The sequence below is a fragment of the Cryptomeria japonica genome, chromosome 3 (assembly GCF_030272615.1).
Source record: "Cryptomeria japonica chromosome 3, Sugi_1.0, whole genome shotgun sequence".
NCBI lineage: Eukaryota > Viridiplantae > Streptophyta > Pinopsida > Cupressales > Cupressaceae > Cryptomeria > Cryptomeria japonica.
The window spans coordinates 618,837,412-618,850,615 of NC_081407.1; the positions used below are offsets into that span (position 1 = coordinate 618,837,412).

General features: G+C 33.7%; 1 protein-coding gene across 1 annotated transcript; it reads right to left on the reverse strand.

Moving 5' to 3' along the window:
• Positions 1-5,973: 5,973 nt before the first annotated feature.
• LOC131060127 (pectinesterase) lies at positions 5,974-9,565 on the reverse strand. The gene is made up of 2 exons (XM_057993237.2): positions 8,527-9,565; positions 5,974-6,939 (listed from the first exon to the last, which is right to left on the reverse strand). The coding sequence occupies exons 1-2, from the start codon at positions 9,476-9,478 to the stop codon at positions 6,245-6,247; spliced, it is 1,647 nt and encodes a 548-aa protein (XP_057849220.1). The 5' UTR covers positions 9,479-9,565; the 3' UTR covers positions 5,974-6,244.
• Between the last annotated feature and the right edge of the window lie 3,639 nt (positions 9,566-13,204).

Consider the following 13,204-nt stretch of genomic DNA (forward strand, 5'->3'; position numbering starts at 1 on the left):
ATCAAGGATTTTCTATGGCCACCATGTCTCTACCTTCTTATGCCTTTGTTGTTTCCTTATCTGTGGTCTCTCCTAGTTTGACTTTGTCCGCCTCTCCCAGCACTTCCCACTCACTGTCCAAGGGCAAAGGAAAAACCCCTGTTAAAAGCAAATGTATTGTCTTTGATGATAATTCATCCTCTGAGGATGCTGAGAATGACAATCCTTCCCCTAATTCTAAGGTTAAAAGGAGATACTCCAGATTGGCTTCCAAAAGCCACAAAAAGAAGACCCCTGTGATAAAAAATATTGACTTGGAGGAGGACCCCATTGGGGACAAGGAGAGAGAGGACCCTAATACCACTATGGGGCCCCTGATGGGGATGTTGTGGATGTGGATATGATTAGGGACACCATGGTTTCGATCACTGTTGGTGTCACTGGCATGGGCAATTATGAGATGCAAACACAAGACTTTGTTGATGTTAAGGATACGACCCCTATGAACATGGGCATTGAGGGTGTCATGGGTGAGGAAAATTCTGATAACAAAGCCCTAGACTTTGGTAACTTGGATCCGAATTTAAAGATGGCGGAACAGGTGATGAACTCTCTCCCCCTCATGGGCCTGGGTAATGATATTGACTATCCCCCTACTAAAGATGTGGCCAAGGAGATGGATAAGACTGGATGACATGGCTGCTGTGAATCCCTAGGGTGTCCCTACTCTGGAGAAAATGGAAAAGCTGCGCATGGACGTGTTGGACATCATGCAGATGATTGAAAACTTGGGCCTTGTGCTTGAATTGCAGGCTACCATGGACGATGTCAATCGACTCAAGAGCAAGATGGAGGCCCGAGATGCCCAAATTGTGGGCCTTAATAGATTTCATATGCAGGTTTTACATAGCTCGACGCTCTCCCTCTCTCTGCTAAGGGAATGTATTGTGGATACAGAGGAGGATAAGTAGGAGGCTAGGGACCTATACCAGTTCCTATCCAATGAATGGAACAATGCCATTGATGCCACTGGGGTGCGAAAGGCTCCCCTGTAGTTTGTTTTTATGTTTTCTACTGCTATTTTTTATTTCTAAGACTTGGTCTCTTTTTGGTGTTAGTTGTTGTTAATGTTGTTATAGTGTCATTTTTGCACTGTGGTCTCATTAATAGTTCTGCTATGTAAAGGGTCAGTGCCCTAGTTCTCACTGCTTTTTTAATAAAAAACATGTTCAAGACTATTTGCATCTACTAGAGCACTTTGAAGGTATTTACCTTTAACTCCTATCATAATTATTTATCTTGGAGAAAATTATTTAAAGATTTGAAATTGACATCAAAATTTGTTCTAGATTGAATCTTGAAGTCAAAGAGCTTGCAAATGTATTCTAGAAAACACTTGATATGTGTTTGTTGTAATAATAAGCTACCATGTTATCCTTAACTAGAATGTGATGGATGTCATAATTGAACTAGTTTAGATATGCTTACCTCTACCATATTTACATCCACGAGCATTTTATTTTAATGTTAGAAATATATTGCAATCAATCTTAATAATAAAATGCTTTAAATGCATCAATTTCAAATAGAAATTCTTTAAGCATATTATGAATTTGAAATAAAACTTATATTTAATTTATATTTAAAATGATTATAAAAATTATTTTTTCTTTCTTTTAATTGGTCCAAAAAAACCTAAAATTCAATTTTCTCATTTTTACCTTACATATATCAATTCAATTATATTAAATTATACCATTCGTAAGAGAAATTAATGATTCGTACAAATTATTTAAGGATTATCTCTACTATTTGCTTTACTTTCAACAACGATGGTATAGGTAATTTCTGTTGTAACTTACTTATCGTATGATAGCTGTCATTTAAGTTGAAAGGCTACGTGTCATTTATGGATCATAACATCATTATATGATGCTCTTTTTCATTGCCGTTTCAATAGAAACAATTAACAATAATTTTAGGGAAGTAGTTAACGACACGTGGTCCCACATCATCCATGGATTATGATGGAAATTACAGATAGACTAAGAGTTTTTCTGTCAACAAAACTTTTCATCCATCATAATAGATATAGGGGAAAGGACCCAGTAGTTGTGCACCCTAACTTCGCGCTTCTCAAAATCCTACTTGGAAATTTCAAATCACTCCAATTTTTTTACAGCAGCTTACTTGGCAAGTCCCCTGCTTATAACTAAGGTTTTGGGGCCACATCATCAAATATGATGCCACAACAACATTCTTTTTGCCAAGGTGTCCAAAACAGCCCCCCAAAAAAGTGAGACCAATAGGCATGCAAAAGAGACCCCAATAGTTGTGCAGCTGATATGGCATCACCTGATTGGTTACTTTTCACAATATTAGTACATTTCTTAACAACTATTGGTACATTTCCTAACAAACGTTGGTACATTTCCTAACAAAAATTGATATTTTTTGTTTCAAACAATAGGTTTTATTTGTTCAATTTTTGGAACAAAAGGTATCAACAACCCTCACAATAATTGGTACATTCTCAACTATTGGGTCCTTTCCCCTAAGTGTTTTCTACAAGTTTATGAAAATTAATTTTCAAATTTCATTAGGTTTAATTGTTTTTTTTTAGAATAAAATAAATACAATTAAATTAAAAATGAGATTATCTTTATTATTCCACTTTTCTTTAATTTATAAATCATTACCCACCACTATCCATATATAGATTAATTGGACTAAAAATAATGTCTAATATTAATTGGAGATGAGTGAAAATAGATTTGAAACACACCAAAAAAGAATGAGCAAGTAAAATCATGTATGAAATTTGAGCTTCTTGCCTGTGTTTCAAATGCATATATTTTTTGGGTAGTAAATTTGACAAAGCTTAGTTAAATTAGATACATAAATGATTTTGGTTAAATTAGAAAAAAAATCTTTTTTAGCTATCACTCAAATGCTAATCAAGGATTTATGATGGCCAAAGTATTAAATTTATACAACCCTTGTAAAACTTTAAGTATATACAAATGATTGCTACATTTATAGCAAATCTATCAAAATATGTACATTAAAGTGGATTGAACATAATTGTTTCAAATATATATTTGAAAAACATTATAAAACATGTAGCTTGTTGATATAAGTCTTCGGAAAAAAGACATATATCTAAGCGACAAAAAAATTATTTATATTGAGAACAATTGAAAAGAATCATATTTTTTATTCAGTGGGTGGTACACTATTATTTATATATCAATGAATGTCTTATCCGAACATAATATTTTGTGTTCAATTAGATCTATTTCTAGAACTTATACAAACATACATATATATGTATACATACATACATACATATACATATGCATATGTATATTTTCTCTCATTTGTTTATATAAATGTGTGTGTAATGTGTGTGTGTGTGGGGGGGGGGGGGGTATTTATATGTATATTTTCTCTTATTTGTTTGTTTGTATATATATTATTTTTAATTTTGATTTCTATATTTTTTTAATTAATTTTTTATTTCCTTATTTAGCCTTCTTTTGTCTTTTTGTATTTGTTGGTTTGTAGTCTCTTTTTATTTCTTTTGCTTTATTAGTTTTTATTTTTTGACTTAGTTTTTAACAAATGTATTCATTCTTTTTTAGTTGTCTTGTGTTTCTTTGTCTCCTTTCTTCCTCGTTCCTCCTCCCTACCACCCCCCCTCAAATACCCCTTAAGTGAGCCTTGTTCGATGATCTGAAACGTTGATGCAAAAAATATATTCCAGAAACAACTTACTTTCAGTTATGGATTGTGGAAATTTGATCAAATTAATCCCTTAGATTATCAAATAGCGAGCATAGGCAAATATAAATTGGATATTTTTCATTTCTATAAAAAATAGTAGATGAATTGTAAGAAGTGAAACACAGAGCAAAAGGGTATATCCATCATCACCACTCACTTCCTTCCACCATTTGAGATTAGTGATAGAAACTGAATTCATTCCTTCCTTTATCATTCTCACTATGGATAATCTTATAATTATCATTTAAATTTACATAGATAACAATGGATATTTTCTCAAAAGAAACTTTCTTAACCACTAGTCTTACATTATAAGATCCAAGAGTCATTTACCAAGCTATGGACCATCCCAACCAAAAAGAATTGCATTCATCATTGTATTGTAAACTATTTTTTTAATGTGGCCACATCACTAGGGTCATAATTTTCCACATCGGGAGGCTCTGTGTTTCCACACTGGGAGCTACCAAATAAAAATCTTTCTTTTACGTGGCTCCCATTTAGGCCTAGAATTTCAAATTTTCATGCCTAGAAAACAAAAAAATTTATAAGGTTATAAATTTGTATTTGTTGAAATTTAATGTTTTATTTCTACAAAAAAGAAATCAAAACAAAAATTCGTTTTGTAACTTACAATGTGCATAGTTACGCACTATAGTACTAAAAATCTTAGACAATATTATTTATTTGACAAGTTAAATTCCCTTAAATTATATTTATTGTACTAGATGAGATAGAGTTTTTAGTTGATTGCATCATTAGTTAATGTAAGGTCTACTTTTGTAATTGCTCCAAGCAAGAGAATTTAGTTAAATGAAAGAAGAATTTGAATCTTTAGACCTTACATCAAGACATATTAAGAATAGTTGTTAATATATTTCTCAAATAACACAAGCATATATAATAATTGGTAGGACTTTATTGCTCGATCAAGCTTGTTTAGGACATTTTTTTTTGTAACATCCCTATGATATTTGAGCTCAACACCATCTAGGTGACTACAACATGGACTTTCTTTAGAGCATTTTTACTTAAAGCTACTTCAATAAAATGTCATTAAATATAAATTAAGAGGATAGGTTGCACACCTCCCATAAAAAGGTTTTATTGTCCAAATTATGTATAGTTAATCTAAAAAATAGCTTCAATCTCACTCAACGTAGAAACCTCTAGGAAGCCTAGCACAACATAAAACAAAGAAGGTTTATGCTACCTTAAGCACAAGCTTTGATTTTACCTTGCCTAAGCATGAGTCTCAACCTATTTTTGTCAAGTTGACATCCCCAATCATGGGATGTAGGTTTGACCTCTAGAGTTAGTAAAATAATACCTTAGATTATCAACATCGAGCAAAGGAAAAATAGAAATTGGATATTTTTCATTTCTATAAAAAGTAGTAGATGAGTTGTAAGAAGTGAAACAATTAGCTGGTTAGGGCTCCAATGGTAAATATTTGTCACTCGTTGTAACTATCTAACATCATTAATATTAATCAATTGATTTCACAAAAGAAATATTCCCACATATTGATAACTATAAAAACAAAGAGCAAAAGAATATACTATAAAAACAAAGAATATATCCATCATGACCAATTTCTTCCTTCCACCATTTGTGATTAGTGACAGAAACTGAATCCATTCCTTCCTTTATCATTCTCACTATGGATAATATTATAACTATCATATAACTTTGTTTATTTTATTTTTTGAATTTCACATTCCTAATTTTAGGATAATTATCTTTGAAGATGAATAGTGAAACTTCATTGAAAATAATTTATATTCTTGTGGGTTCTTAGAATATATGTTCTTACCGACTATTTATGACAAACTGTAGGCTTCGATTTGTCGAAGTAGGACTCCTAAATGAATGAACATAAATCATTGCCCCATTGATTGCTCGCAATGTAACTGATAAACTTGACGCATTAACTACTGGAAATAATTTCTACTTAGGAATGAATGTTTAGACATTCTTCTTATGCTAATTCCATCTACCCTGATTCTTCTGTCTGTAGAGTGTCATATATTTCTGAAATTCCTGGCTGAGCACTCACTGCTAAGTAATCAGCACGATTAACATTATTAATTTGAAAGAAATGTGAGGAATGAACAAAAAGGTTGGAGGAGGAAAAACAGTGTAGAGCAGGCAAATTTAAGGCAATAACAAATCAATCACCTTGCACAAAATTTTGAAAACATCATGAAAACAACCTGAAGGATAAAATCAAAATGGTACTGCTTTTACATATCTACAGCTTGTATATTAATTTGAAAGAAACATGAGGAATGAAGAAAAGGTTGGAGGAGAAAGAATAAGAATACAGGGCATGCAAAATTAGCACCCTTTAAAAAATTTAAAATCAGTTTTTTTTTAAGAAGTCCTCAAACATTCCTTTGAATGTAAGACTTGCAGAAGGCACTGGGTGGAATTCCATAAACAGCTGAAAATCCACTTGAATGAAGACAACAGAATTTCAAACCTCCATGGTCAAGTTTTTATTAAAAGGAATTGAAGTAGGGGGCAACCAATCAGATCCGGATATGAAGCTATCAACTGTGAAAGAATTGGCCTGCTTTGCTGTTCTGATAACTCTCCCTCCTTCTCGACCGTCCATCTTTGAGCCAGGTCCGGTATTCATATATTCTCTGAAATACACACCTTCTAGTCCATAATCTCCTGACCACTGCAGCCAGCCGGCGGGGTGGATTACATTGCCTAGAAAGCTCTCCATGACAACAGTCCGTGAGAACAACTTCCATGGCCTTCCCAGATAAGTGGGGAAGGAGGATTTGACTGGAGCAAGATCTCTGGAGGCCACAATGGTGCAGTTTTGAATTGAAATTCCGGTGTTCTGGAAGGGATCACTTCTGCCCTGAGCAGTGATGGTGTTGGTCTGATTGGGCATGGGTGTTCTCACAATGATATTGCAATTCTGAAAAACTGCAGCTGCGTTGCCCATGATGATGTCTACAGTGCCGTAGATATCGCATTCTCTGTAGAACTGGCGGAGGGAGTGAACATATAAGGTGTCTTGGAAGCCGATGAAGTTACAGCGGTAAAAGGCTGACATATCAGCCCCTACACGGAGAGCTACGGCTTGCTGCTTGTCCGGCCCTGCACTGTTGGTGAATGTCATATCTCGAGCAATGAATCCTTTGCCCGATACAGCTGCATTTAATAGAATAAAGCTTGTTAATATCTATTTTTCTTCAGCAAAAATAATTAACCACAAGAAATTGACTAGGGTTTCTGAATTTTTACAACCTTATTTTGGAAGCAATTTCATACTACATAAAAAAAATTGTAGAAGAGCCAGCAAATTTGATTAAGATCTGGCTAAAATTTAGACATATCAAATCAAACAAATAACAGGCTGGAGAGAAAGACACATCAAATCAAACAAATAACGGGCTGGAGAGAACATATCCACAACTGAAAAGGAAAGAAGAAAAGAGAATCCCAACTTTTACTATGTTCTTTTATTCTCTAGAAAATTGTTTCGTAATTTATCATTTGAACACAAAGCTATTATCCACAATCTTGTGTACAAGTGTATAAGTATATTTGAAAGAAATGGTAAACGGGAAAATGCCATTCTTACACTACTCAGTAATAAGTTAGTAACTTAGTATAATTCAGCAAACGAAGATTAAGAATACAGATTAAAATAAAAATATTGGAGCTAATATCAATCTTTTTGTTGACTCTAAGGCCTTGCATGCAGATCGTCGAATTTATGAGCACAAATTAGCACATTATTTTCTGTACATTTTTTACAGGTTATGTACTTTCTGAATCCTAAAGGCTTCTATCTTCTTTACAGCTCAAACCTTTTCAATGTTTCTATGCAAAAATAATAGATCGTTCAAAAGATTAGGAAAAAAAACACAAGATTTGTATGCAAAAATAATAGAACCTTGGAACTTATATTTTCAAAAATATGGCACTCAGACCACGATGGAAATTGCTTGACAGACTTGTGAAGGCTCCCGACCAAGACAGATTAAGATTAGAACACTGGAAATTTTCACCTGATAATATAATCTTATGGTTTCTTTAATGCAGCTAATTAGAAAAGATGAGAGACAAAAAGACAGTTACAAAGATCACAAAGATTGTACAAAAAGTAGCCTCTCCTGTATTAATAATAATAATAATTAAAATTAATCTCAAACAGAAATAGCGCTAAATTTTCCTTTCAATCGGTTTTCCCTCTTTTCTATGATGCAAAATAGAATGTGTTAACAGAGATTAATGGAGGCACCAAAGGTTGCAAAGCGGAACTGGAAGGTGGTGTATCATCTTTGAATTCAACAGAGATTAATTAGATTGTACGAAAAAAAATGGAACTCCGCTGTTTCAATAACAACTTTAGAAATAAAATAAAAATTCAAACAGAAACCCACAATAATCTTTCCTAGTGCTAAATCTATCTTTCAATTAGTTTTCCCTCTTTCTTGCAATTCATAAATAGAAAACAGAGTGTGCTAAATCTATCTTTCAATTCGTTTTCCCTCTTTCTTGCAATTCATAACTAGAAAACAGAGTGTGCTAAATCTTTCTTTCAATTAGTTTTCCCTCTTTCTTGCAATTCATAAATAGAAAACAGAGTGTGCTAAATCTATCTTTCAATTCGTTTTCCCTCTTTCTTGCAATTCATAACTAGAAAACAGAGTGTGCTAAATCTTTCTTTCAATTAGTTTTCCCTCTTTCTTGCAATTCATAACTAGTGTTAACAGAGATTAATAGAGGTACCGAAAGTTGCAGAGCGGTAAGTGGTGGAGCCATCCTTGACATTTCTGCGAGATGCAACAATGGTCTTACCGCGCCCATCGCCAAGCAGCATCACATTAGTCTTATTCATGGGCAGAAGCACATTTTCATCATATATGCCAGCCTTGACATAGATGACATAGCGCTCGCTACTATAAGACGGTGCGTTCATGATCGCCTCTCCGATGGTCTGGTACTGCCCGCTGCCGTCCTGAGCAACAGTTGCATTCACCTGCAATGGGAATGGAGGCACTTGGAACAGCCTGCGGTCGCTCCCGTAGAGCCACCAAGGAATAGGAATCCCTCGGTAAGGCCTATTTAACAGAGGAAGCGGGATACGGAGCCTGTCGTTGTCTGGAAAGAATATCTGGATGGTGGCCAGGGCATTGCTTAGAGATTTTGTGAATTTGTGGTAATTTTCCTCCAAATCCTCCCTCACCGTCCCGCTTGTCTCTCTGAACCCGTCCAGACATGTCTCGACGTCTGTGAGAGCCGCGCTTAGCCATGTCTTGACGTTGCTTACCTGGGCCTTTAAGGGATTCACGTCCAAGCCCCCCATTTCTGTCAGCGAGCGGTTGATGTGATCCAAAGCTTCTTCGAACAGATAATCACAATCTTCGGAAGCCATGAGTTCTGGAGACTCTTCATTTTCTTGAGGGGCGGCTTCCAAACTGGTGCGGTAGGCTTGTTGAAGTCGATACAGGCTCTCCTTCACAGTGATATGAGCAAAGTCTTTTGGATTTGCTCCTTCCACAGCAGCCAGTGTGGAAACGCACTCCTTAGGGTGTAAAGTCTTGTTACACACCCAATCCACCAGATCACCATCACCAGACCACCTCCTCTTCAAAATCACTGTTCCCAACCACGCCGCAGAGACCAGTAATGCGCCCAGTAGCAGCAGCAGTACAGTTCTTTTTCGCTGATTTGCATCCATTCTGAAACAAAATATTCAAGATTACAATATAATATTATTGAAGATTCAAGCTTACAGTTCGCCAGAGTACAATTTGTTTCAGTTTGATTTGATCGTATAAAATAGCATTGTGAGTCGTTTGAACTGACTGCACACTTATTTATATGGGGAATTGTGCAAACATTCAAGAAAGATTATTAACCGCTTTTACAAATCATAAGCTCTTAAACAGTTCATTCGATTTTCACATTTTTTGTTTTCGACTTAACTACTTAAAGCTATTGTTTTAGTCTATGGGTAGTAACGATGCACGCTATGAAATTCGTTATGTGCACAAATGTCAAAAAGTACAAATTTCAAAGTGTGGTCCAATACGTAATCACCTTTGCGTCAATAGTAGATAACTCAAAATAGCCAGTAGTGGTGCACAAATGACCCAGTATGGGCTAGTTATGGTAAAAAAAGCTAAAAAATTATCCACTATTGGTATATGTGATATTTATTAATGGACCTTCCATTACCATTTTTTTGGCTCCTACTATGTTTACCAATGGGGGGTGAGGTTGACAAAAAGATGACGGTTATTGGTCCTATGTCCACTACTGGCTCCTTTCCCCTAGTCTCTCAAACATCATCCACACATCATTCTTAAAGTTTGTATGTGCATTTCTACTAGAGAGCTTATTCTTTATTATTTAGATATCATTCCATGTGTTGGTTGCATTCTATTTTACACCTCACATCTCGTGTTAATTAAATTTCACTTCTAAGATTTTCTTAAATTTGAATTAGTGAATTGTAGATGTTTAACATTCACTATTATTTAAAAGTATTGTATTTGTACCTTAATAATCCCAAGACCTTAAATATTCAAGTAATGTTATTGATTGAGTTTGTTAACTTTGTAACATAATAATATTACTCTGTTTGTGCTTATAGTTATTTCAAATCCTCCATACATTTTAATTAGACACTATCATGCATTGTTCTTGAAGACCTTGTCCCAAAGAATATGAACTTCAAATTCTCAATGAGCTTGTGTTTAATCACCCAATTGTATTTAATTTTATAAATAATTTTGTTTAAACACTTTTTGGATAGATAAAGTTCTATTTATCTACTTCAATATTAGCTAGTTGAGCTGAGTGGTGATACATTATACACATATATTTTTAACTATATACATGTATTAGCTCTAGAATATAAGTCATTTTTTCCACAAACTATAAATTTCTAGAAAGGGGGAATTTATTTAGCTTTTTACATCAAAATAAATTAAGCTTGAGAATTCTTCAATCCTATTTGCATGGCTATAATTTAGGTCACTAAATTTTTCACATCTAGCAATTCTTGACCTTGCACATATACTAGCCTCCCATTTGTATACATGTATTTCTCTTTTGTCTTTTGCAATTTGTAATGTTGTCAATGTGTCTTGTTCAAACTATATCCACATGCCATTGTACTACTTCTCACTTGAATTTAATCTTGTAGAATTTACTATATATAGTGAGCCCAGATTTATTTAGTAATAGTTTATGTTCATATTTTAAAACCTTCACCACAATGGAAACTTATGGATGTATCCAATCAAGTAAACAATGATATAATCTTTGCTTGTGTTAATCAATTTTAATGATTCGTGCATTTGTTGTTTCTCATGTTCATATATCAATCCCATAATTTTTTTTAACTCTATCACCTACTACCATGATATTTTCTTATATTCCTCAATTTTGATGATTCTTGGATCTGTTTTTTCTCGTGTTCATATATCAATCATATATGAGAATGATAAAATTTGACATCCTAATTCAACATAAAATTATTTCTATGGACTATCTTTTGTGATTATTCATATTGAATTTGAAGGTGATGGAAACTTGGATCCTTGCAAAACCATTCCATTATGCTTTAGATTTTATGAATCCTTTTAAAACATTCATATTTTCATTCAACTCACCATAAAATTTGACTAAAAGAGGAGGATTTACAAAATAATTACTTGAGAACACATGAGCCTCACTATGGATTCCTATTTATGTTATTTGATCTCTCTAATACTTTGTTAAATTTCCAAATCTTCATGAATTTAGTGTTTTTCCCATTTATTTTAAAAAATGTGTTAGTTTTCTTTGATGACATCCTTATATGTACACTAAAATATGGGAATAAAAATTGTCACATGTAGAGAAGATATTATTTATTTATTGGAAGACAATAAAATCTATGCAAAACAATTCAAATTTATCTTTGGGGTGACATAAGTAGAATATGTAGGACATGTGGTTACATATGAAGGTGTTAAGGTGAAACATAAGAATATTTTAATAGTAAAGAATTGGACTAAACCTTAAACTATGAAAGTTTTTAGAGAATTATTGGGTCTAACAATATACTATAGAAATTTTGATCATAACTATGCTTTCTAGTTAGACACTTAACAATTTTATCGAAGAATGATTCTTTTTCATGTTTAGAGATAAGTGCTCAATCATTCCAATGACTAAGATAATCTCTTACTTCAACTCCCATGTCCGAAAATTATAAAAGGTATTTGTAGTAGAATGTGACACTTGTGGACATGGCATCAAGGTAGTATTAATTCATGTAGACATCCCTTAGCATTTGAGATTTTAAAACTTAAAGGAAAGAAATTTACAAGGGCTACATATGAAAAATAAATGTCTTATAATTGATGTAGTCAAGTAATAACATTGATTCTAATGGGAAGATATTCAAAGTCAAGATGGATCATGAAATTTTAATATATTGTTAGGAGAAAATGCATGTAACAAGGGAGCACAATGGGAGTGTCCATATCTGGTGATTGATTGGGAAGATTGGCATGTACGATGATGAGTTTGAGGTAACTACCATAATAGAAATGGTCAAATGTGTTGAACACACACCAGATGTTGAGAGAGGGGGGAGGGGGGTGAATCAACATTATCAGAAAAATCTGGGTAACAAACTTTCATCAACAATTGAATGAAGACATCAAAAGATCAATAATATCAATCGCACAAGAACACTAGAATTTTATACGTGGAAAACCCAAACTAGGAAAATCCATGGTGAGCGCTAACTCACATAAATGATCCATTATATAAGAATGATTTACAAAAGTGGGAGCTCGCTACTTTGAACTTGCAGACCTTGAGGCTAACAACTCTTGGGGAAAGATACGATAAAGGAGTTGGAAACCTTATGCTAACTACAATAGGGCATGATATAATATTGAAACTTTCAAAAATAGAACTGTATGAATAAAGGCATCTTAGCATGTTGATTACAGTTTCAATTATAGCACAATCTCTGACCTTACTGAAATATCCAAACTTCCAAGTCTCGAGATCACTGCTCTTCAATCAACTGTCACCTCTACACAACAATCTCTTATGCTGTAACTATTCTAATCACATCGTCATCCTTACACCAAGCCGTACCATAATTTACCACTGCATTCGCATATGCTCACACACTTTCTTTTCAATAAATCATTACATATATACCAATTTGAAACTAAAAACATCCTCACCAAGTCAGCCAAAGAAATACTGTAATGTGTATGCATATTTCCGATCCATGATATACCACCAGACCAAAATGTAAAACACATAGAACATAAGACAAACCAAAATAATACTACACAAACAATCACAAGATCAAAAAATATATGTTACGCCTAACTTTGATAACATAACCCAAAACACACCAATCATATCATTTCACAAAAGTCTAGAT

Coding starts and splice junctions, on each gene's coding strand:
- LOC131060127 (XM_057993237.2), bottom strand. CDS start 9,478: ATGGATGCAAATCAGCGAAAAAGAACTGTACTGCTGCTGCTACTGGGC. Junction 6,940..8,526: donor TTACCGCTCTGCAACTTTCG/GTACCTCTATTA, acceptor TATTAAATGCAG/CTGTATCGGGCAAAGGATTC.